General features: G+C 38.0%; 1 protein-coding gene across 1 annotated transcript in view; it reads right to left on the reverse strand.

Annotated features, from left to right (window-relative positions):
- Positions 1-27254, reverse strand: part of LOC150019638 (cyclin-Y-like protein 1) — a 36728-nt gene that overhangs the window by 5143 nt on the left and 4331 nt on the right. Inside the window, exons 2-8 of the mRNA XM_090267366.1 lie at positions 23056-23130; positions 21309-21337; positions 10770-10855; positions 7593-7628; positions 5844-5895; positions 4466-4585; positions 2559-2722 (exon numbers count right to left, since the gene is read on the reverse strand). Coding sequence (XP_090123492.1) covers positions 2559-2722; positions 4466-4585; positions 5844-5895; positions 7593-7628; positions 10770-10855; positions 21309-21337; positions 23056-23130 — 562 coding nt within the window. The remainder of the gene's footprint in view (positions 1-2558; positions 2723-4465; positions 4586-5843; positions 5896-7592; positions 7629-10769; positions 10856-21308; positions 21338-23055; positions 23131-27254) is intronic.

The following is a 27254-nucleotide window of genomic DNA, read 5'->3' on the forward strand; positions in this document are numbered from 1 at the left end:
GGCAGCCTTGGTGTACCCTGGGATTTTTTTCTGAGTGACCTGATATTCAGCTTTGGCACCGAGTTTGAATATGTACTTGATGACTCACTGAGAACCTAACTCATGCCACTCGGTACTGCCAGAGGCTCTTACAGTGATTTAGCCTAACAGGCAGCCTACAGGAGGAGGAAGGCAAAGGTGGAACTCAGAATGCCTTGGGCCTTTTGCTGACCTGCACCAAAGCTTGATGCTGGTGGAAGGTGGCCATGGTGTGCAGCTTGGCCCTTCACATGCACACCAAATCAAAGCATACACAGCCACAAACTGGATCACTTTGTATCCCCAAGCCTACTACCCAGGGTCAGTCACAGGCAGTGTCCAACATTGGCCTGCACTGAATTTCTCCCAAGAGATCTGAAAACCAACCTACATGATGGCAGGCATCAAACAACATCAGAGCAAGATCCAAATAGCTCCACAAGTGACACATTCAAAGGGAGATCTTGGGAAGACCCAGACCCTGCTGAGACAAATTCTGCTTCATGTGGTAATCTCCTCGCACAGCAGCTCATACACTATGGTTAAGGTCAATCCTCACAGTGAGCCAGCCTGATGGTCAACCCCAAGCACAAATGGGCCAACAGCAATCAGGACTCAACTACAACAGAAGGGCTTCCATAACTCACATAAGAACTATTCCTGGAGCACCCAGCTCAGGCGATCAGCAAGACTGTGCCACTGGGTCTCACAGGACATCTACTACATAAGGCCACCATATCGAGATTGGGATACATAGAAGATTTACCTAACACACAGAGACAAACACAGAGAGACAGCCAAAATGGGGAGACAAAGAAACATGCTTCAAATAAGAGGACAGTAGAAATCCCCAGAAAAAACTCTAAATAAAATGAATGTAAGCAATCTTTCAGATACAGAATTCAAAACATGGCTATAAGGAAGTTCACAGAACTTAGAACTGCAAGAGCATGAAAAAAGGACCTAAAAATCATTTTAAACAATCAGAAAGGAAGAATACAATATATAAAATGAAGAATATAGTTGAAAGAATAAACAGTACATTAGATGAAGCAAGGGATCAAATCAGTGATTTGGGAACAAGATAGCAGAAAACAATCAGTGCAGCAAAAAAAATAAATAAATAAAGAAAATTGTAAACAGTCTAAGAGACAACTTGAAGCATAACAGCATCAGCACCATAGGAGTACCATAAGAAGAAGACAGAGAGCAAGTGATTGAGAACTTATTTGAAGAAATATTGACTGAAAATTCCCTTATCCTGGTGAAGGAAAAAGACACAGAAGTCCAGAAGGTGCAGAGAGTCCCAAACAAAATAAACCCAAAGAGGCCCACACCAAGTCATAATAATTAAAATGGCAAAGATTAAAGAAGAAAAAATCTTAAAAGCAGCAAGAGAAAAATAATTAGTTACCTATAAGGGAGCTCCCAAAAGACTGTCAACTGATTTCTCAACAGAAACATTTTAGGGCAAAAGAGACAGGCACAGAATACTCAGAGGGATGAAAAGCAAGGACCTACAACCAAGATTACTGTACCCAGCGAAACTATCATTTAAAATTGAAAGAGAAATAAAAAGCTTCCCAGACAAGGAAAAGCTAAAGGAGTTCATTTACACAAAACTAGAATTACAAGAAATGTAAAGGGTCTTTTTGAAGAAGATGAAAGAATAAGATGGCACTAAATATATATACCTCTCAACAATCACTTTAAATATAAATAGCCTGAATGATCCAATCAAACGACACATGGTAGCTGAGTGAATAAGAATACAAGACACCCCACCCCCAAACTAGATATTATTCAGCTGAAAAAAATTTCAATATCTTTTTCTATCCCTCACCCCACCCCCAGCACCCCAAAAGAAAAACAAGAAGAAGAATACAAAGCCTGGGGGTGGGTCAGCAAACGACTGAAGGCACCGCAAGGTCTGCCTCCATCAGCCTCTGCCTGCTGACTCACTGTCAGTCTTAGTCTAGCCTCAGGGTCCACGGTTTCTGAAAGGGCTTCTGGAGGAATCAGAACGATGGGAGCCCTGCATCTCCTGTGGGATGTGCCATTCAGATGTCACAGAAGATGGTGAATGTGTTCCCCAATCCCCATACCACACGTCGAGTCTGTCCCGGATCATTTCCCTGAACTCGGCAGGATGGATCCCCTAAGTAGGAAAGTGGGTGGGGCCTACAGAGCCCAGAGTTTGGGCCTGCCAAACACCAGGAGGGTGTTTCTACACCGCAAAGATATTTCCAATACAGTTGTCCTGCAAAGTGAGCCTCTAAATTGTTTTCCAAATACCACCAGAGAAATACAATTTAAATAATCAAGTAGATTATTACAATAACACCTCAAGACCTACTAATTAATGATGAGGAATATAAATTGTTATACCAAATGCAGATAGAAAAATATATGTAATTTTATGCCTATTTCAGTTCTCTGCATAATGTAATCTTTAAAATATTTCTTAATATGTAAACATTATAGGGCAAATAAAGTATTGGAAAATAGTAAGAAAGTTCACCAAAACTGTGAAGACTCACATGTTAAGTGCACCGTTCCTGAAGAAATTGCAGAAGTCTACATTCCATATAGGCTGATAGTGCAAACACTTGGAAGCAAGAGCAATGGCCCCCAAAACAATTCTTCTCCAATTGGAGGGACAGATGTCAATCTCCGCATAAATTAAAAGTCTTTCTATGAAAATCTGCAAAAGTAGAACACTGTTGTTTTTTTTTAATTCATTTTCAGTGCCATAATAATAACTCTTAGGAATGACAGATTTCATCTGTTTGACCTGCCTTTTACCCCTAGGCTCTACAGGGACTGCTTGGCCAGCTAAAGCCAGAGGCCATGTAATAGTTGCAAATCAGAATCTTCTACTGCCTACATTGCCTGTGTGAATTTCCAGTTCAAGTTTTGGTCACAGGAATGAATGGATATCTTAGCAAAGGACTTCCTGAAGAAATGTTATTACCTTGGCACTTGTAAAGGGCAGCATATACAGGCTAAGCGTAGATTCAAGTTTTCAATAAATACTTGAGTGCCGACCATGTAGAATATGTCATACCTGGCTGGTAGTTATGTGGTGATTATATATAATATTTGGATATGGAATCCCTGGTAATACTGAGCACATTTATATCTTCTTTTTACAGCAACTAGTCCTTCGTGACACAGACTGAAGCTAAAGTCTGACCATCAAGAGCGCCTCCTAGTGGCTGCTGTGTGGTGCAGTGGGACACATGGTGCAAACAGGTGTGCCTGAGGCAGGCCTGACAACTGTCAGGTGTCCCTGTACTTCGTGCCCTTGTGAGGGACACACATGCATACAAAGGACAATCTTTCCCATAGCTCCTAATTTCCACATCTCCATAACCATTTCGTGAAATTCATCTCTGTCTCACACACCCTGAAGCTCAGTCAATTCTGTTGGTTTCAAGGTGGTATCAGAGCTGCCAGTCTTTGCATCCCTGGTACTCCTCTAAACCTGCCAGGTAGCTTGTGAGGTCTCATGATTTCTTTCACATGTGTTCATCTCACAGTTACCTCTTTTTGAAGAGTCTGCCCTGTCTGCGGAGATGTTCCCTAATATGAATGTGTTCACATTGTTCCCATCACACCCCCACAACCCCTAGAATGCTTCCTCTTGTTTTGCTCACAGAATATGCCCTGATGCTACTTCTCATCTTCCATTCTCTCTGTAACCCACTTTAGTCCGCCCTGGCCACTGTCACACTGCTGAAACTACTACCGCTAAGGTCATCTATGTTTTGCACTTACAAGCTGGAGTTGTATATCCCAGCTCTCCACTCCCAAGCCTTCCTTAATAAGAGAAAGGGCACTGCCATTTGCCCAGTTGCTGGGCCACAAACCTCCAATTGCCTTACCCTGCTCCAATCTACCTAGCATCGGTGACCTGACCCCTTTCTGCTCTGTTTGTCACTTCTCATCTGTATCACTGTTACTGCCTCCTCAGTTCTGGCCTCCACTCAGACTCACAGCTACAGGCTCTTTACCTCAAAGCGGCCAGGAGAGCCTCTTTAATGCAGCGCACATCACTACCTTGCTCAGTGTCTGCCAAATATTTCCCATGGAACAAATAAAAGTTTAACTTCTTCCCATTGCCTGCGAATTACATGGCTCTCTGAGATAGGACATCACCTTATTTGACCTGTGTGTGCACTGCATGTGCGTGTGTCTCCTGAGGTGTGGGGGAGAGGCCAGAATCTTTCCTCCTGCCTTTAATAGCAATTGTTTTATGATAAGAACAGCAATGGTGATTTAAATTATACTAGTTATTAAGCTCAAGTGTGTGCATTTTACTTCCTTTGATGTTTTCTCTTAATAAAGTTCTGATGATCATTCCAGGAACCTACTTTTATTTGAAAAATAAGATCACGCCCTCTGGATGAGACAGAAAAGGAGCTTTCTGAAAGAATTATCTTACCAAAGCTGTTATTCCATATTCAACTCTTAGCCTTGTGGCATGGAAAAAACAATGGATAAATCTGTAAATGATTTTAGGATCAGGATTGTGATTAAAGTGTCCCTCTGGAAGCACTTTTTGCTGAAAGAAGAAAAAAATGCAATATATGTATCCACTGAAGAGAAATACTTAAGTACTCTATGATAACTGTCTTCAACTTGTGCCCATGTGCCCTTGAAAATAAGTTTGATTTATGTCTCTTATTTAGTCTTTTAAATATAAACAATGGGACCTTAAAAAACAATAGGGATTCAATATCATCACTCATTTAAAAAAAAATACAGGCACAACCTCAGAAAATTTATATGTTCCCTCCCACCTTCCTGTACAGAATTCTACCTGAACTATCTTAAGGCTCAAAAGTCTTACTGATGGCTAGGTCATAATTCTTTGCAATCAACTCTGAAAATACATCAGGCTCTAAAGCTGTGCTGTGCTGTACAGTAGTCACCAGCCACGTATCGCTATAGAGCATCTAAAGAAGTGAATTTGAACATTTTTGTCATTCTAATTGATGCAAATTTAAACAGCTGTTTAATTTTCTTTACAGAGACAGTGGCAGATCTGTTAGGTTTATTTACAAATATTTATACTGTTTGATGCTACTGAACATTATCTTATAAAGAGATACCTTTTGCCCTGGCCAGGAGCTCAGTTGGTTAGAGCGCTGTCCCTGTACACCAGGTTTGTGGGTTTGATCCCCGGGTCAGGGCACATACAAGAAACACCCAATGAGCCCTGGCTGGTATGGCTCAGTGGACTGAGTGCCAGCCTGCAAACCAAAAGGTCACCAATTTGATTCCCAGTCAGGGCACATGCCTGAGTTATGGGCCAGGTCTCCAGCTGTGGGCGTGCAAGTGGCAACCAATAGATGTATCTCTCACATTAACGTTTCTCTCCTTCTCTTTCTCCCTCCCTTCCCTCCTCTCTAAAAATAAACAAATAAAACCTAAAAATAAAACACACACAGACACACACAAAATGAATGTGTAAATTGCAAATGGAAAAACAAATTGATGCTTCACTCTCTTTCAAATCAATAAAAGTTTTTTAAATGATACACTTTTGTTTTAGGGGCATGTTTACTCACCTTTACTCACTAATTATACAAAGCTGCAACTCAGTTCTTACTAACATATTTCTTATATAACATGCCTTTTATAAAATAATTAGACACAACGTGGGGTGGGGAAGAAAACTTAAAGGAAGACAATTTTGACTTCAAGCTGGAGAAAGTCATTTTTTTCTAGTACTGTAATTAATTTCAAAGCAAATCAGCATGAACTATAAACACAATTGTATGAGAGAAAAATACAACCTCAATACAACTGACACTTACTGAAAATGGATATAGTCTTTCATCAAAAATATCCTTGGATCTGTTTGCATCTCTGTAAAATAAGAACATGCATTTAAAAAACTAATTCAAGAATTGTTAATATCTTAGTAACACATCTGCTGGGAATAGAGAGGTGGAGGAAGAAGTTTTACCTTCAACAAAGTCCTTTTACAAATTCACCTCTTGAATTATCTAAGTGTTTTCTGACCTCTTTTCACTCAGCACATCAAATTTTGTGAAATCTTTTCCGTAATGACCACCCAGAGTTGCCTTTATAAGCATTGACCTTCCCTAAATAAACCAAGTATATTTCCTATATTTCCACTCCTCTAACCTCACATTGGAATACACAAGAACATTTTATAAAGCAGTAGTAATGGGCAAGAGTTGACGTGAATAAGAGATGCATGTTTTTTCCTGTTTTTCCATCTTAATATTTTTCTATATTATATTCTTTTTTAAAAAGATTTGATTTATTAAATTTTTAGAGAGAGAGGAAGGGAGACAGAGAGGGAGAGAAATATTGATATGCAAGAGAAACATTGACAGTTGCCTCTCTCATGCCTCCAACATGGGTCCTGGTCAGCAACCCAGGCATGTGCCCTGACTAGGAAGTGAACCCTTTGGTTCACAGGCTGGCACTCAATCCACTGAGCCATGCCAGCCAGGCAGAAAAAACTTGCACCTCTTTTTGTGAGCTTGAGAGCTTTGGAATACTTAAGGACTTTTCTAGTAAGACTGGTGGTGATAATATACTAACAAAAGTGGGTTTAAACACCATATGAAGAAATGTGAACCAATACTTGCCAAATGACCGATGTATTAATATTATTATATAACTATGTACAAGAAAAAGATCCATTCAGCATACAAGATCTATGAATGGCTATTAATTTAACAAGGACTTTATTGAACAGAGACCTTACTACAAGTTCACAGATATGATTTAAAATTCCCTTGTAATTAATTTTAGAAACCAGCACTTAAGGACTTTTGGTACAGTATCAAAGAATATCCACAATTATCTGAAGGCTTTAGAAATACACCCTTTTCTAGCCACAAAGTTAAACAAGGCTGGGCCTTCTTCATATTGTTTCTTCAAAACAGATTATTGAGATGATTGAAGTAATTGCAAATGATGAAGACAGCTGTCTTCTATTAAACGAGATATAAAGGGATTTGCAAAAATGTAAATGACACAATTTCCAATCAACTTTTTGTTGAGGAAAATGATTCTTTTTTATAACGAATTATGTTAATACTATGGTTCCAAATCAGGGGTGGTTTTTGTCCCCCTGGCAACATTTGGCCATGGTCAGAGACATCTTTTGTTGTCACAATGTGAGGTGGGGAGAGGGTGCTACTGGCACCCCAAGAGCAGAGGCCCAGGATGCTGCGAGTGTCCTATAATGCACAAGGCAATCGGCCACAACAAAGATTTATCTAGCTCAACACTTCAATAGTGCTGTACAAACCGTGTTTGGACATACAATGGTCGTATTTTTTAATTCTCAATTTTAATTTTTAATACAGTAAATATCTGTATAGCCCACATAAACAAATACTCTTTGGGATTCTCAATAACTCAAGCATTAAGAGTCCTAAGACAAAAACACATGATTCATTTCAATAATGTAATAAAAACACTCCATAGCTTACTCCAATAGTGTCGGTAGCTACTACCTAACACTAAACTTTGTGTCTTGTAAGTTTATTAGCTAGAATAACAAGACAGGTTTTAAAACTCACCTGTTCTTTATGAGGTAATACATTGCTAGAGTCAGGCTGTGGAGAGAAAAACATTGTTAACAATTGACTTTATGTTAAGTTTGATGACATTTTTTAAAGGGGGTTGTGGTGGGGGAAGACCTTCCTAGCTGCCCAGTGGCTATGAAATCCTTACTCAGGACACTATCACATGGGCACTTTTTGCCTTGTTGTAGTTCTTTGTCTTTCAGCAAATTAGAAAAGCTAAAATGCTTGGTGACATGTTGTCAGAAGACATGTTTCGGTGGAATTTTATAATATGTAAGTTACTACACATTTCCCCCGTCATCTGCCCTTCTACCCATAGAACTTCTCATCCTGTACAAGTTATATCTATTTGTACACACACTTAAATTTAAGCCATACAGTAGTTTTTCCATCTACCCACTCATTTCCCATCATTTCCCTAAAGGTAAGTAAAATGCCGTATACCAAATAACATCATATAAGGTGGTTTTTACATAGTTATTAAGAAATCTAATAGCAAATATAAGAACCCACAAAATCAATGTCTAACTCTCCTACAGTAAGTAGTGCTAACAATGCAGCAAAATAGTACACAGTGTGATATTCATAACATTCATTTCCAAATAAATTTAAATTCTTTTTTTATGAACAGATGTAAGCCCTTGGATACTGTGTAAATTACTGTATTCCTAAGTTACTCAAGATGTTGAGTAATGTGCTGAAATGGGTACTCTAGGTTGTTATATGCTTTTCCTCTTTGCCCTCAGTATCTATTATAAAATGAAGCTCAAAATAATTGAGGGAAAGCAAATCTGAATTTTTTACTAGGTCTGTAGAACGTTAGCACTTGTAAAAAGGCCTATAACATTATTAGCACAAAGATGGGTACTTGTATAGTGCTTTAAACAGTTTCATGTTCAAATTGATTTTAAAATCACAGAATTTGGAGCATATAAGCTGAAAAGGAGAAATGAACTTTTGATTACATTTAATTCAATGCATCATTTTACAGATAAGGTAATCAAGGCTTAAAAGTGACATGCTGAAGGTCCCACCAATCGTGAGAAGCAGCTGTCTCTCAGACACTCTAACCAGGCACTGTCCCCAAGCTTAACTGTACTTTGGGACCACTGGAGGAGCTTTAAAAACTGCCTGGCTTCCACATTTAGGCGATCTGATTTAACTGGCATTGGGTATGGCGTGAGATTGTTTTTAAAGCTTCTCAGGTGATTGCAATGGGCAGCAAACTTTGAGAACACATGAGTTAGGGTTAAAATTAGAATCTCCCTGGATGCTTTTCCCCGTGTAATTTTGCCTCCCATCCTTCCTCAGCTTATCGAAAGACTTGTGAGAGTGAAAGAGTGTGCTGGGGGAGGGAGAATGGGATGCATGTGTTTAGAGACATATTTTGAAAAAGGTTGCATAAGTGATTCCAATAAGCCTCACCCACCTCATTGAGAACAATGCACTACTACCCCATAATAAACATTTTTTTCAAAATCATTCCTAGGAGCCAATTAGCTGTATTAATTTTCCCAGAAAACCTTTATTTTACCAATCAACCATAAATGTACTGAATGATCCTTTCCAAAACTTAATGAGTTGTAGTTTTATAAACTATTTCAGAAAAGCCTTCCTTCCTCACATTAATACAAAATAGCTTTCATCACACTGTCATACTTTCCCATTAGCATCCCCCACAAATACACAAAAGTTAGAACAGGGAGAAAATCAAACTAGTTGATACCTTTTAAAATGCAGAACATTTAAAAATTGCCAGTAGCCAATAAACTTACTCTACTTTAAAAAATTAGGCTAATTTGGAGATAAGAAGCATAAAAACTACTTGTGTGAGCAAGGTTAATCTTTAAACCTACTTTTGAATTAGATACTGTAACATCGGAATCCTTGAATTCAAGAGAAGCTATGGAATTCAGCCAAAGTCAAGTGGATTTTTTACTCATGTCCAGGCTGAATAAAAACATTCAGTGATTGTGTGATATGTGCCAAGCTCAGGACTTTAGAGAGATACAGGGCTCAATTTTTGCTGAAACACAACCTGTTCTCAACTATTGTTATGACTGAGAGAAGAAAATTACATTATTATGATTGTGAACTTGTTGTTTTTAATTAAAATAGAAGTTACTGATAACTTAATTAGCAAAAAAAAAAAAAGTCTGGCACAATGAAAACAAAATCAATTTTGTAAGCCCATTATGTTTTTAAGACTGAAAAATAAAATTAGGAATGAGAATATTAATATTTTCAAAAAGCATTTCCCAAACTGTGTTCTGAAAAATCAACATATATCCCACAGAGACATTGATAATGGTCCTTGGACAACCCCAGCAGGATTCAGGAAGCTCTACATTCTATTTTGGTTTTATTGTGCCCCATATAAGCTTGAAAGTTTCCTCTTAGGGTGTTTTTAAAGTGTATCTCCAATGTCTCATTTTTTTCTGCTGTGATTTTCTTATATATGGATTGATAGAGTGTCTTTATATGTATAGAGATATTATATCTCTATACATATCAATATATAACTAAATTTAATATGTCTATGAAATTTAAAACCTCAGTTGACCAAATTTTATCCACAAAGAAATTAACTTGAAAAGTTGTTCCTTAAGACTGGTTTGATGCATTTTTTTTTTCCTGGAGGAAGTGAATTTTAATACAGAAATAGTGCAGGGGAAAAAATGTACAATGGGAGAAATCTGACAAAATCCAATTAAATTAAAATTCAGATACACTCTGGTGCCAGTAGGGGACAAGGTGTCCCTTCTTCCACGAGTAGCTTCTAAAGTAGTATACGTTGTTTTAGGCCCGAATCTCATTTAAAAAAAGAAAGAAAGAAAGAAGAAGAAAAAAGAAATTTTTTTTCTACGAACATTCAATAAAAAGCATCTCTCCAATCACTGTGTTCAGCAATGTCTCAACAACAGTAATACATCCAATAAAGATAAATACTTTGGGGGTGGGGGCAGGATACTTTATTTGCTAACTGGCTTTCCCTTCTTCCATCCACTCTAAGAGTAAAATGAAAATCAAAAATTTGTATTTAGGTCGTTGAAATCAATAACAATTGACATCACTGAAAAGGACAATCAAATGACTAAAATTACATATGGGCAGGATGCTCTTTACATAAGGGGGTCTATTACTGAACCCTGGGCACTTATTTGCACTCACCTGTGTATGGTCATATTAAGATTCGGCTGGAAAATCGTGCTGTCATCTAAGAATATTGTTGAGCACGAGCTGTGACTTCGAGATAACTGAAGGGAAAGAGAATTTTTTTTTAATGTCGTCGTCGTCGGCAGCCGTCCGTCTCGAGAGACGATGGTGTAGCTTCTTCAGAGTCTATCTGCACCGCCGAGAATGGCTGTGCAGTCCGACTCGGGAGTGACAGGGTATCTGTGTCCTCCCGTGTTGAATCGACATCTTGCGATGACGCTGAAGCTACAGAGCCTGGGCAGGGTAATATGGAGGGTCTGCTGTTGCCCATGCAGCAGTCCCCCCCTCTCTTCGCAGCTGAAGGGTCCAAGGGAAAGACGGAGTCGATACAGCTTGGGTTCAGGTGCGCCGCAGGAGTTGCCGGTGTTGACTACAACGTCAAACCGCCTTAGGGACTCCGGCTCCGGGTTTTCTGTCGGGGTTTACTCCCTTAGCCTTTCCCCTGAAGAGGTATGCCGCAAGGCAGCGGAGGTTTTTTGGAGTCAGAGTTTTCCTTCTCTGATGTACCCTGACTGGAAAATCGAACCAGCGACACAGCTCGCAGGCCGACGCTCAATCCACTGAGCTAAACCAGCCAGGGCAATTTTAATGTCACAGTAAGTTAAAATTACAGAATTGTGGTCCCCCCCCCCCCCTTGGTTAAAATGTCAATCAATTAGGCATTAAGATTTTTCTTTTACTCCTTGAACTGCTTTAGTGTGATATCACATATGGCTCTATGGGAAATCCATTAGATACTCGTAATTCCACAGATGAGATTTGAGAAATAGGTTATAAAATGCTACCCTTGATATAGTACCTATAACCAAACCTGGCAAACACCTATGATAAACTCCCTTTATAAAAATCTGAAACATTTAGAATAAGATTTCAGTGTTTTTTCTTAAGAAATGAAAAGCAGCTGAGATTTCTGTTTCTGCTATTTCTTACATTAAAAAGCATAATGCTTTATAAATAATGAAGCAAGAGCACTTTTACGGAAGTAAATGAAAGCCAATTATAAACAGTAGTTCAGGAGATAGTGTGACAAAATAAATGTTCTTGAGGCAGAGGTGTGTTGTTGTGCTGGGGCTGCCCTATGGCTAACAAGCTGGGAGTTCTTTTTGGGCATCAGTTGCTTTATCTGGAGGATAGAGGAGTATTGTTTTAAGATCTTTCTACATCCAACAAAACATATAAAACAACTCTGAGAATTTTACTCCCTCTTCATGTTTAATAAGACTAACTGTACATTACTCAAATGAGAACCTCAGAGAATACTTTCCACTCATTTCTGAATGTAATTAATCCTATTCTCTAAGTTACTTGACATTCATCCTTTCCTCACTTATGCTGCACACTCTGTTTCCAAGGCCTTCTTCTTCCCCATTTTCCCAGCTAGCTTAGCTGCCTCTGGGCATCTACCCCCAGGATACCTCTGCCAGCAGCCACACTAGAACTTCTCCCTTGTGTGTACTCATGTGTCTAAGTCACCACTCATTACTTGGTATCAACTGCTTATAGGGAATCGCCCTCCTCAAAAAGTAAGCTTCTCTAGGGAAGGAAGAACTCTTACTCCTACCTCCAGCTACTGAGCACAGAATCTGGGGCAAATTAGGAGTTCAACAGGTGTTTGACAAATTATATAAAAATCAATTACAACTGGAAGGAAAATCTTACTACAGATGCAAATCACAATTTCTGTGTAGTGGTATCAGAGAGATGACATTAAATTTTTGAGACCCTCTAGAAAATAAATTACCTTGAAAACATTTTAGATATTCATTTATTGTAACAGTATCCATTGATTTGAAAGGTGCCCAATAAAACAGCAACAATCAAATACAGAAACAGCCTAAACTATATTAGAACATTTCCCTTAAAGTAAAACCAAAAACTAATCACAGTTACTGTAAGCAGTTGAAAGTAATGGTAGCATACCTTAATATCACAGAATACCAACAATTTCAATATGCTTGGTTTTGTTAGCAGCAAAAGGGCACCAGATGTTAGACCTTGATCTTTGAGTTTGGCTGAGAAAGAACTCAGAGCCAAGAACTCAATTATAAGAGAAAGTTTAGTTTTAAAGTCACAGAGGTGGAAGCAGTGAGACAGCTGGGCTGCATGGACTCAGGAAAAAGCTACAGAGGCTAAAGAAGGGCCCTTGGAACTTAGGAGAAAGAAGGCAAAGATATGCATGGCTGGGGTAAGTAGAGGAGGAAAGGTGTGGGGATGCGTCCAAAGAGAAGAGGGTGAGGAAAGCCACAGATGAGAGAGACAGAGAGAGAGAGAGAGAGAGGCAGGAAGGGCAGGGAGGCTGGAAGGGAGGGAGAGAAAGAGCCCGCTGGGTCCTTCGTCTTAAGGGTTTTTATCTGAAGGCAGAAACTTTAGGCAAGGTCTCAGGATAGGATCTCAAGAAACTATTCATCAGCTTTCTAGGTGTGTCTCCTCAAGGTCATGGTCTCCACTGATGGATTGGTGCCAGGGCAGGGGGTAATTAGTCATTGCAGCTGGTCCTGATGTTAGTCATGGGGTCACCCTACCTGGCCTTCCTGCTTTTCTGGGCCTGGAGCTGAAATACAGCTGAGGCCTAGATATTATATCTACTTTGACCAAAACTTTCTCTATGGCTAGTAGACTAAGGCTTTGTTCCTAAGATTAACTGATGCAGGTCAGAACCTCATGCTGGAGGGTGTGGTGGTGCTAGGGCTTGTGGGGGAATCCTATGAGGCTATTCTTTGGCCCCTTGGCTCTACCTCCAAGGGAGTCAGTATTCCAAGGGAGAGAAGTTGAGAGGAGGGCCTGAACCACATGACCAGTGATGCGAAAGTTTAGGAGGTCTAATCCACACGTGCAGCCTTATGCTAGGGGAGGTACCTCTGGGGGCAAGGTACCACCCTACAATAATTGGTTTCCCAGTTTTGCCTATTGCTAGGTACACAGGGCTTTCCACCCTGGTGACTCTCCGTACTTGGTCTCTGGTTCCTATCCTGTTCATGTCTGCCTAACTGCCTACTGTATCAGTTTTGTTGTATTTTTGTAAACTAATTCAGATAAGCCTTCCTTCCTCATATTAATATAAAATAGCTTTCATCATTCTGTCATCCTTTCCCATCAGTATCCTCCACAAATACACAAAAGTTAGGACAGGGAGAAAATCAAGCTAGCTGATACCTTTTAAAATGCAGAACATTTAAAAATTGCAAGTAACCAATAATCAGAATTATCTTTACATTATAAAAAACATCATTTTGCCTTTTTTATAAGTTATAATTCAAAGCCACTTATTCCTCATTAACCAAAAGTTCCAGATGGCATATTTTGGACAAGAACCACTATTCGGAGGAATAAATGTTCCTTCAAGCTAGAAATGTTTTAACTATAACTAAAACTTTAATATGTTCCTTAAGCTATGCAGTTAACATGTAATGTATTTCTGGGATCTCAAAAACAAAACAAATACAGCATAAAATACAAAAATTTACTCAAATACTTTTATTCTAAATGGAAGATAACCTTTTAAGATCAGTACTATAAAGGCATAATATGGCATATAATATACCATAATAAACTCAATTATGACCAAAAACCTATATATAGGGTAGTACAAAGAATATAGAGTAGTTGGTAAAGCTTTGGGTAATACACGTTCTCATTTTCCTCTATTTAATTTTTTTCTATTAAAAATGTATATTGGGTTCTCCTTGAAAATATTAGTCCTAAAATATTTAAAAATTTAATTAGACATGGTTCACAGCCCTATAGAGGCTCATTCAGTAAATCAACAACTTAGAGTCTACTGGCTAGATGCAACCAAAGAAACACAGAACACTTTGCCATCAGTTCAGGCCAACTGTCAACTCTTCAAACTTTTCAGTATCAAGTACCTAGTATCCCCTAGAGGGTGGTAGAATTGTCTCCTAGCAAAGCCTGGATATATTGGCGATGAGAAGCTTGCTTTCCCCTCTTGCTTAAAAATTTAAGACAATTGTTCTTTTCTTTAAAAAAATAATTATTTATTTATTTGTTTGATTATTTATTTTTAGAGAGAGGGGAAAGGAGAAAGAGAGGGAGAGAAACATCATTGTGTGGTTGCCTCTCACTCACACCCCCAACTGGGGACCTGACATGCAACCTAATCATGTGTCCTGACTGGGAATTGAACCAGTGACACTTGGCTCGCTGGCCGACGCTCAATCCACTAAGCCACAGCAGCCAGGGCAAGATAATTGTTCTTTATGGTTCAAACTTTACTATTGCTGGCTTACAACCTCAATAAACTACACTGACAAACAAAAATAAAAAATGCAAATACAAAAATACAATCAAAGAGCAAAATACTATTGAAAATTTAGTGGTAATAGGTATTTTAGTTGGTCACTAGAACAGAGAGAGAATTATCCTACCATATCTTGATTTTCAGCATTAATGACAGAATAGATGGACTTTGACAATCTTCGCAAGAAATGGAATGGGTTACTTAGTAGACATAAAGTTCAATAGCAAAGTCTGGAAAAATAATCATATCTAGAAATTTAGTAAGTGGCACACCAAACCTTCCTATCATGTCAAGTACCTGCTGAAATCATGCCTCCATGAATTATGTCTACTAAAAAATAAAGTCGATGCCCTGGCTGGTGTGGCTCAGTGGACTGATCGCTGGCCTGCAAACCAAAGGGTCGCTGTTTCAATTCCCAGTCAGGGCATTTGCCTGGGTTGTGGGCCCGGTTCCCAGTTGGGGACATGCGAGAGGCAACCACACACTGATGTTTCTCTCCCTCTCTTTCTCCCTCCCTTCCCCTCTCTAAAAATAAATGTAAAACTTTAAGTGAAAATACAAAATAAAGCTGAAGTTTACTGTTTTCCCTCTACTTTTTCACAAGTTTTAGATATTAAGAATTAATGACTTTGAATTAACTTAAAATTTTCTAACACTTTATACATTAATGAAAATGCTCTATGTAGCACATAAATGGGACAATATGGCAGGGTACATGGTTTAAATTGAGTTCTTAATGACGGCTTTTGTAGAAAAGTGTAGTATGCTAATTATAGGTATAACCAAAAACATTCTCTGAATTAACATGATTAATTTTATTGAATTAAAATTTTAAACTTGGATTTACTTTAAATATAGATTCTAAATTTCAGTTAATCATGGTGGACTGACCAGAAATCTATGTCCTCTCCCTTTCCTTTCAGAGATATCTCATTAGAATTAAAGGCATAAAAAAAGCTACACAGTATAAGATAAACAGCAGCTGATTTTTAATGTCTGACAGTTAAAGACTAAATAAAGGAGCTGTTACTGACATGGCTGAAAGAAGGAGAAGAAGCACCACCTTGACACCCAAAGAGGGTACCTGGGGCAAAAGTAAGAAAGCAAGTAACCCAGGCTAGGCTTAGAATGTGGCCCCCAAATTCTTGCAGTGAAGCCCTGTCAGTTAACCAAGGCTCTGCTCACTCCTAGTGCTTCCAATTAGATATCAAAAGACAGCCAGGGACCACCACCCATCTGAGGGAAGCCAACAAGAGAGATCAGAGACTTTCAGCAAGAAAGAGGCTTAGACAGAGATGCTTGGTCTTCCTCTACAACTAGAAAGGAATACAAGTGCCACAAAACAAAAGATAACCAGAAATTCCAGAAAATAAAACTACATGGAAGCCCAACATATGAAGTTATAAACCAGTGGTGCTCGTCTGGATGGGTAGGAGGGGCGAAATTGGAACAGGAACGGAAAGGTTGGGTGGTGCAGTTTGTGGTAGCAGTGGGCAGAGTGGCAGGGGGAGCAATCCCGGCTGCAGTTGAGTCTCTGCACCTCGCGACCCCAACGCTGTGAAAGGCAGTCCCCCCATTGCTTCGGATGGAGAGGCCCAGAGGGCAGGGGGACGGATCCCAGTCTCCCAGTGGAAAATAATGGCAGGAATACATCTTGGACCCCCGCCTCCACACAAAGTGCCACAGTGCAGCAAAAAAGGCTGCATATCACCGCCAGTTGCCAGTAGCGATGAGTACACGGGCTCCGCCCCCCACAGCCTGCCCAGGAAACAAAGCAAAACACAAATCTGTCGAAATGAAGGAGACAACAATTGAAATCCCGGTGATGCAACTCACCAGGCAGCAGATGAGGAACCTGACAGACGAACAAATAGGAAACCTGTCAGAGGCTCAGTTCAGAGCTATAGTTATAAGGTGGCTTAAAGAATTAACAAAAGATTAGGAACAAGACAGGGAAGAAATGAAAGCCACTCATACTGAAACAAACGAACACACATACGAGACAAGTGGTGAGGAAATAAAATCCAGAGATCAAATCAACAAATCGGAACATAGGGAAGGAACAGTCAACCAGTGCAGAAAGAGGAAACAGAAAGCAAGGAAAGTGAGGAGAGGATCAGAAACCTCTGGGACAGCTATGAGACCAAACATTTGGATTAAAGGATTGCCAGAGGGTGAAGAAGAACTAGAAATTGAAAAATTATGTGAAAAAGTAATGAACCAGAACTTCCCAAACTTGGGGAAGGAAATAGACTTACAGGTCCAGGAAGCACAGAGAGTTCCAAAAATACTGGACCCAGGGAGAACCACAGCAAGACACATTATAATCAAAATGTCAAAAATTAAAGATAAAGAGAGAATCTTAAAAGCAGCAAGAGAGAAGAAAAGAATCATGTACAAAAGGGTCCCAATTAAACTATCAGCTAATTTCTCAAGGGAGACCCTGCAGGCAAGAAGGGACTGGCAAGAAATATTCAAAGTAATGAAAATCCAAAACCTACAGCCACGAATACTCTATCCAACGAAACTGTCATTCAGAATAGAAGGGCAGAGAACGTGCTTCCAGGACAAAATAAAACTGAAGGAGTTCATTAGATCCAAACCACTGTTATGTGAGATGTTAGAGGGACTGGTTTAGAAGACGGAGGATCAAAATTATGAACATTAAAATGAAAACTGCATCACAAGAACCAACAACAGAAGCTAGGGAATTGAAACAAAGGCAAACTAAATAAGCAACGAGAGTTGAAAAAGAACTATAGGTATGGGGAACATACTGGGGGGAGGTCAGCAGGGAGGGGGAAGGGGGAGAGGGAGGGAGATAGTACAGGAATTAAGAAGCATAGTAGGAGGGAATGGAATAGATAGGAAGAGATTGAGAAGAACTATATGCACAACCAATGGACATGGACTAAAAGGGGAGGACAACTGGAGGGAGGGGGGCCACCAGGTGGAGGGGAGCAGAGGGAAAGGAAATTGGAACAACTGTAACAGCAAAATCAATAAAACATATTTTAAAAAAAAGAAAGAAAGAGAGATCAAAACAGAATGCCTACTACCAAGAAGACAAGTTACAGCAAGGAACCCTCATTCACTGCCGGTGGGAACATAACCTGGTACAGCCACCACTAAAAACAGTATGAAGTTTCCTCAAAGAATTAATAAGAGTTACTATATGACCCAGCAACCCCTCTTCTGGGTATCTACCTAAAAAATCTGAAATCATTTATTTGCAAAGATATATACGCCCTTCTGTTCATTGCAGCAATATTCACAGTGGCCAATATACGGAAACAACCAAAGTGTCTGATTGGATAAAGAAGATGTGCTACACATACACAATGGAATACTACTCAGCCATAAGAAAAGATGAAATACTGCCATTTGCAACAACATGGATGGACCCTGTGAATATTATGCTAAGCAAAATAAGTCAGTCAGTAAAAGCTAACCACGATGTGGTTTCACTCATATGTGGGATATAAAAGTAAAATCATAGGCACAGGCAACAGGATGGTGGTTACCATAGGAAAGGGTTTGGGGACTTAGTAAAAGGCAAAGGGGGCCAAATATATGGTGACAGAAGATGATTTGACTTGGAGTGGTGGGCATGCAATGTAATAATGTAATACACAGATCATGTATACTTGAAACCTATATAATCTCATTAGACAGTGTCACCTCAATACACTTAACTTAAAAATAAAATAAAAATAAGAATCTCAACTCATAAAAAATAGCAAAATCATTTCCTAAAATCTACAAGTTAAGAACATCACATTTTTTAATGATTACTTTAATAGAGCAACTTAGAATCTATGGTATCAGCAAATGAGTTGCCTTATGTAAAAAAACAATAGCATAAAAAAAGAAAAGGAAATTAAAGGGGGTGATAAAATTCAGAAACAAATAAAAACTTACCAATTTTAATCTCAGAAAGGTAAAATTGCATTGGTGAAAGAATGAAATGCTATTTAAAAAGAGTGACAGAATATAAGAGAACACTAAATTAAAAACTAAATAGAGAAAACAAAAAATTATAAAAGGAAGAGTTGGAGCATAAAGTCAAGGAAATATCCAGGAAGTAGAAAAAGGCAAAATGGAAAGTAAGCGGGGGAGAAATTAGAGATCCATGCAGGAATACTTGTCTATGAATTCCAGTATTGGAGTAATAATAATACTAGAAAAAATAAGGAATAGAAAAAATATGAAAGACACAAAAATATTCCAATAAGATCTGCAGTCTTTTTGTTTTTATTTTAAATCCTCCCCCAACAACATTTTTTCATTGCTTTTAGAGAGAGAGAGGAAGGGAGAAAAGAAGGAAAAGAGAGAAACATCAATGTGAGAGAGAAAGCTCGACTGGCTGTCTGCCATATGTGCCCAACTGGGGATAGTATGCACTGGGACCAAGGATTGAACCTGTAACCTCGGTATGTACCTGAATTGGCAATTGAATGTGCGACCGTTTGGTTACATGATGACATTGCAACCAACTGAGCCACACCGGCCAGGGCAAGATCTTCAGTCTTAATGACCACAAGGAAATGAAAACGTATGTACCAAACCATAAAAAATTTCAGATTCCCAGGGATAGAGAAGGTTCTAAAAGCTTCCAGAGAAGGAAGGGATGGGGTGAAACGATGAAAATCAGTGATATGCAATATATCATACAATGTAACAGATTTAAAAGAAAGGCTGTAATGAGAAAATGTCTTTGGAACTGCAAAACCTAATTTTAACCTAGAATTCTATACTTTGTTAAATAGGAGGCTTATCAGAGAGGCTAGATCTCTAAAAATTTCTGTCTATATAACCTTTCCCAGGAAAACATGCTCCAGTGAAACAAGGGAATATAACAAGACAGAGGAAAACATGCAATCTAAGACAGCAATTTTTGTGTGCTGCAAGAACTTTTGAAACAACCTATACCTATTTAGTCAGGGACACTGATCTCTTTTCCCTTAGACTGTCAAATTAAAAAAAAAAAAAAAAATGACAACAACCAACAACACAATAGCTTTCCAGTGTGAGTAAATCAAAATATACCTATTTATTTTGTCAGATCAGTAAAAAAAATGTATATTTGTTGGTGTGCCACAGAATATTAGTAATTAGTTTATGTGAGCCATGAGATGAAAAAGGTTGAAAATCTCTGATCTAGGAAATAAGGGATCCAACACCAGAGAGCAGTTATGTGAGATCCCAAATGACTTCAAAGAAATATGCCCCCAAAATAAAAATAAAACAATAAAAAACAGGAACAGAGCAGACCTAGGGAAAACCAGTCTATACTAGAGTAGGATAACAAAAGGCTGGGGAAGATTGTTTCCAATAAAAAATGTAACAGATATGTTTTGGAAATGGAAAATATTTTTGACAGGCCTGTGACAAATGTAACAGCATTTTCAGAAAAAAAAAAAGTTGTCAGAAACAGGAAAAGTGTATATAGTCAAAAAATTAATTCCGGGTACACAAAAATGAAGCCTTACTAAGCATTAAGTTAATGTGGTGTAAATGTAGTATTTCTGTCTGGTAGTCCTCTTTCTCTGCCATATTACTAGATTATTAGTTATGAAAGAAGTCATTTTTGAAAGCAGGGAAACCAGCCTGCTCATTGCATTTGGCTATGTGAGATCATGTTGACTAGGAAGAGGGGTTTGGATTTTCATTGTCCTGGAGAAATGTGGAAATGCTGAGATTGCAGTAATATTTGAGAAAAAGAATGAAGGGTATACAAGAAGGAAGTGCAGCCAGAGATCAATATGACTCAGCATTAAAAAAAAATTTGCATAGTCATAAAAATGTACACATTGATTCTGATTTAATAAACACTGTGATACATGTTGACGGGACAGAGGGAGAAAAACAAGGCCACGGTGGCGTGAGAAAGCTAAGCTTGCACCTGCTATGGCAGGAAGTCAATAAATAGCGCTAAAAATTAACCTGGCTATTATGTTGTTCACCTGGTTAAAAAACTAAGGTAACTCTATACCACAATTTCGTTATAGAAATTTAACATAAATGTCAGAACTCTTAAAAAAGGGGTGGGGCATTACAAGCCAAAAACTTTCCTAAATGTGTACATTTGATAAGATAATAGAGATTTAGAAAATTTACAAAAACAGGTTTATGCTAATGATATTGGGTACATTATGTTCTTTTTTTTAATTACGGCCAACTATTTTTAATTCAAATTATTAGTTTTTTACTTAACTTTTCAGTTGTTTACTTACATGATATGAATAGTTCTGCTTTCCTCGTACTAAGAATAAAAAAAAAATTGAGTGATCAATTCTGATGATGATGCCACAGAAACACAAAATCAACAACATACAAAAGAAGACAAAATTTTATTCCATTTTAAAATAATTTCCAACAAAATTAATAATTTAAGTCACCTGTGAAGATTAATCCCATAAAATAAAACCCAAAATCTAACTTTTACTTTTTGACCTAACAGGTATTCTCTATTAGGTACAAATAAAAGTCTCTCCACATACAGAAAAGAACAAAGCAAGTTAGGCCAGGGGGAAAAATTAGCTAATAAAAAAGTTTACCTGTTGCATATCTGAACCACTACTCAGTAGTAGTTTCTAATTTTACATTTATGCATATACCCACCTTACTTGAATCACCGGGATCTAACAGTTGACAGCTCTTAGAACCAGTTTCTGGGCAGGCACTAAGCCATACATGCACCAGCAACCCTGAAGCACCCTGAACAATTATTAAGAACCAACTAAAATACCTCACTAAAAAAATTAAATAAGCCTTGACTAATTTGAAAAGTAACCCATTTAAATTTAAATTTAAAAATGAATGTGGCTAACCTAACTAAACATATCACAGCACACAAATTCATTTTGCTCTAACAAGTGTCAGAAGAAGAATGAAAGCTCCAAAGAGAGTCTGGGCTGTCCTTTGTCTTCCCACACTGCCTCCTTCAATGTGGGGCAGTCATCCTGACCACATACTCCTTAGGACTGAAGAGAGGGGCATGGGACAGCTCTTCCTCTACCGTCACCACTCTCTCTCTATATGAGCGCAGCCCATGGCTCTGGAAGAAACTGAGAAATAGAGCAATCGAACTAAAATGATCAGCTCCAAACAGGCAAAATACACATCTGCCATGAAAATAAACTTGATTTAACATAACATTAAAGAAAGTGGGCAGGCAAACAGAAGTGTTAAAATTCTACAGTTCTGATTCTTACCCTAAAACAAATAGGACACAGCAAATTGCCACTAGCTTCACATACTGATGCTAAGCTTCTGGGAAACCCCACAGGCCTATGTTTGCTCTGATGTACCTTGGCAGCATTACATTAGGATGAGAGGATTTTGACTAGCTTAATAGCCAAGATCTCTAAATAGCCCACATGTCCATCATTAGGAGAGTGGATAAAAATCCGTGGTACATTTACACAATGGAATACTAAGTGTCTATTGAAAAGAAGGAACTGTTACCCTTTGTGACAGTATGGAAGGACCTGGAGGTTATTATGCTAAGTGAAATAAGTCAGTCAGACGAAGACAAGTACCATATGATCTCATTTCTATGTGGAATCTAATAAACAAGACATATTGACAATCTAAACAGAAACAGAGGCATGGACATGTGGAACAGACTGACAGCAGTTAGAGGGGAGGCGGAGGGGGGACTGGATGAAAGAAGGTGAAGTGATCAGCCAAAGAACGTATACTCATGACCCATAGACACAGTAAACAGTGTGGGGATGGCCAGAGAGAAGTGGGGTGGGGGCTGGGTGGAGGTTAGCATGGGGGGGTGGGAAAATGGGACATCTCCAATTGTGTCAACAGTAAAAATAAAGTTAAAAATAAGTTTTAGATGTGAGATAGGGTCATTATGTTGAGAACTATCAAAATAAAGCAAAAATCCCAAATTCAACCCTCAGACAACTGATTTTTTGATTTGTTCAAATAAAACCTAACTGTGACCTAAATCCTATCTTCACTTACCATCCATTTGCGATTTCTTCAGGAAAATTGTGCCTGCCCTTGGGTGGTCCAATGGAATTAATTCTGAAGCCAATTCTGTATAGGAGGAAGAGGAAGAGAAAATGGCACAATAATTTAGTTGAGTAGAAAAATACATAATTTTAAAAATAGCTGCACATCAATTTTAATTACTTTTAACAGCATTGGGAAGAGTTTTTAGTAATGGTAACAAGCCAATTTTAGTAAAGGCAACAATATAAAAATTCTACTGGGGAAATATAAAACTGTAGAATCTCTCTCTACATGTAGGGGGAAACCAGCCTATGTCTTAGACTTTTTCTTTAACTTGCACTTAAATAATCTATAAAACTTTTAGGTGAATCACATATGTGTTTCCTCCTTCCACTTATCAATTAGAAATACAGTTTTTTTCTTTTAAGCTGATGTTACTAGCAAATTTCAGGAACAGTCTCTAGAAGCAAACTACACTGAGGTCAATGAGAAGCAGATACCAGCTAATATATCAGATATGTCCAAACCAAGTGAGTTGTTTTTGGTAAATGTTCTTTAGACATTTAGGCTAATTCTAACTCCATTCAAAAAATCAGTTGGTTCGCTGTGGTTTACTTGGGGCTAGTCATTCTGGCAGATTTAAAAGAGGAGCATAAAAGCTCAATGCACTCATCTACAGGAACACTTTTAATACTTTCATCAAAATCATTTTTTTAAATTATGCCCTCAATTTCCAAAGCTACAAGTCTCACTTCTTCCTTCCATGCCACACAGTTAATTTGGGGCTTCAATAATAAAAATACTTTCTGGAGTTAATTATAAAGGCCACTTGTAAAACTTTTTTTTTCCCTGCACCTATGCAGTCCACCCCGCACCAAGGTGGGATAATCTTCTATTTAGGGAAGAATACAAGACAAGTACTTGAATTTTAATAACACAAACTTTGCCATTATATGGAATAATAAAGTTGTCATTTTAAGAAACAAACCCTATGATACTCTCCAGTAATATCCACCTCAAACCACTCAACCAGTCTTACAAGAAAGTGGGTCAAGATACCGATAAAGTAATGGTTAAGGCAATATTTCCTAAGTCACACAATAATAGTTCTATTTTTTTTAAAAGGGATTCGGTGATCAAATTTAAATAAACTATATCCTTGGTTCTTTGAGAATCAAAGTGCTCATTGATATGTTAAAAATGAATCAGTCTAGTAATAAATAATGTCTAACACATCATTTCACAAATTTATTTAACTAGAATCCCTTTTTTGTCCTCCAAGTAATACAGTTGGAATTTTGCTCAAACATAATTTGGGACTTCCTGGTTAAACAGACATCTGAGCCATCCACTTTAATGGCACTGTTAACACCACAAATTAATATGGCCAATCCACCTGCCTTTTTCTTCAAGAAAATTCTTTAAATTGCTTTTTGTGAAAAAATTCTATTCAATACTCTAATGTAAAAGACCCATAAAGTTATTTTAAAGGTATTTTCCCACATATTTGAAAAATTAGATAACATTAGCTATTTGGAAAAATGGATTAATTTAGTTTGCACAAAGTCATAGGCAGAGACTATCACAGCCACCTCTAACCTAGGCTTCTGAAAGAAATCAAGACTCCTTCCTACAAAAAATAAAGCAAATATATTGCAATTAAATTTTTTTAAAAAAGAACAAATGTATGCAGAAGTAGTCATATTACGTATCAGCACCTGTAGCATGATAAAGTTTAATTAAACTTTTCAGTGGGAAGCCCAGGAAAAGTACGTATCATATCAGAATCAAAGAAGAAGCAGGCTTACACACACTTACACACACACACATACACACACTTGCCTCAAACCAAGATGTGCTGCTAGGCTCTAAATACAAAAAATTATAAATGCTGGAAGAAAACAAATGACAACCTTCAGGGGGGAAAAAAATCAAAATTAGCTCAAGTAACAAAAAGTTGAAACTTCCCCTGTTCTAGGGTGGGCACATGCCCCCGGACTGGCCAATCAATCACAGCTGGCCTGTGACTTCCCAAAAACCTCAGACACAGACAGAGTGCACTCAGATCTTGAGAGAAAGTGGAGCTGTGGATTCCCTTTGCCTGCAGGAGGAGAAAGCCTTTTCAGGAGAAGTCAACAGGAGAGCAGAACTGAGACAAGTTCTGAGACGATCATTTAATTCCTGAATCAAGGAGAACCTTGATTTTTTACTCTGCAAACTCTGGTTATACAAGTCAATACTGTCCTTGTAAAAATTTTAAGCTATTTTGAGATAGATTTTTTTTTTTACTTGCAGCATATTTGCTGTTTAATGGATACATAACAGCCCGCCAAGTGTAATTCCTACACTTTACCTAGCCGACCTCCTATTGGGGTTTAAGTACTTCCAAAGATCTATTGTTATCAACTGTAAAAAAAAAAAAAAAAAAAAAAAAAAAAAATCTCATATATATAGTATTTTTAAATCAATTTTAAAAATCTCCTTACAAAAACTCTTTAAAATAAGATGACTATACCAAAAGGTTAGATCATTTTTATGGCTCAATGACTCCATATGTAATACTAAGTTGCATTCTAAAACAGGTGAGGGCCATTTAGTGTTTAAGGTTCCCAATCATAGCAGTTTTAGCTTCTACCTGAGCTTTGGATACTTGAAAAAACATTCTAGTTATGTGAATGAAGCACCTGTAATCTCCATTTCCTTGATTACACAGTTTGACCACAGTGAACAGTGTTATTTCCACTTTGCTGAGTTGCCTATCATGTGTATGTACCGTATGTATGTACCCACTTGGGCCCTGACGTTGTCAATTTGCATGAAGCTTTCATAAAATATTTTCAAAAACTCCTTTGCTCAGTGTCTTGGACTTTTAAGAACATTTCTGGGTAGCGATTTACCTCAATCTTTTTTCACATTCTGTAATGCTGTTTTAACCTTAAAGTTTACTTTAATACACTAAAAAAGGGGGTGAGTGAAAAAAGGTAGTATCCCCAAAGCTGCTCACATGATGTGTCGTTCTATAAATTCTATTTCTATGTGCCATGGATCTGGAATTTACATTCCTGCCTTATCAAGCTTCATTTTTCAAACTTTGGGCAACTCAATTTATACCACTCAGGGCCTGTTTTCTCACATGTAAAACAGATATAATGCCTATATTACCTAACTCAAAACATTGTGAGGAGCAAATGAAATGGAAGAGCAATTTATATACTACATATAGAGCACAGAAAATGATGAGCAAAGCTTTCAAAAATTAACTCAAAAGCAAAAATATGAACACTTAACATTTTATTGAAAAGTGTATGAAATGTCCACTTACTGCCCATACCCAAAGTCCACCTTAAGTAAATATGTGCTTTGGCTGCCCTTTAAAGGAAAGGAATAAAAGTCAGACAATTAGCAAAAATTTCTCTCAGCGGGGGATTTTATTTTTTGTAAGTAAATATGTACTTTCCCTGCTTCTGTAACATAGATTCCTGTATGTCCTGTCTCTTTTCTTATGTAATTTAACCTGGAGATCACCACATAGCAGTAAAGAAATGGCTTATAGCTCCATAGTAGTCCACCATGTAGATGTACCAGTTCACTTTACCAGTCCCTTACTGGATATGAGTTATTTCCAATATTTATTTTGAAAATAATTCAACAAAAACTTTGTGAATATGTGGTTTCATATTGGTCTTCAGAATAAATTTCTCAAAGTAGGATTTCTTGATTAATGCCACCTGCATTTTTGTGAGTTGTGCCAACATTCCCCTCATGACATCAAGCCATTATGCATTTCCATCAGCAATATATGAAGGTAACTCTTTCTTCAGAGCCTTACCAAAGAACGCAATGTCAAGTTTATGGATCTTCTCCCAATAGGAGAGAAACTACAGTAGAGCCTGCATTTCTCTTATGTGTAAAGACATGTTTAAAGGTAATCTGCTTTTTTCTTTCTTTCTATGACTTGTCCACTCATATCCTTGCTACTAGATTTAGCTTTATTTAATTTCTTTAAATCAGCCTATTTTAGGCCCTTACATATATATATTTGTTGTTGCTCAAGGCACTCTTGGCTCTCACTTGAGCCACTGTACCAGCTTTCCACCAGGACTCCCTGCTTCCACCCTATTCTCACAGAGTAGCTTTCTCGCTCTCACCGTCACTCTCGCTCTTTATAGAATTAGCATCGTTTCCCTACATGTAATCCTACGTTGCAA

Source organism: Furipterus horrens, unplaced genomic scaffold (genome assembly GCF_987537825.1).
Source record: "Furipterus horrens unplaced genomic scaffold, mFurHor1.1.pri manual_scaffold_2, whole genome shotgun sequence".
In the NCBI taxonomy this organism is placed as follows: Eukaryota; Metazoa; Chordata; class Mammalia; order Chiroptera; family Furipteridae; genus Furipterus; species Furipterus horrens.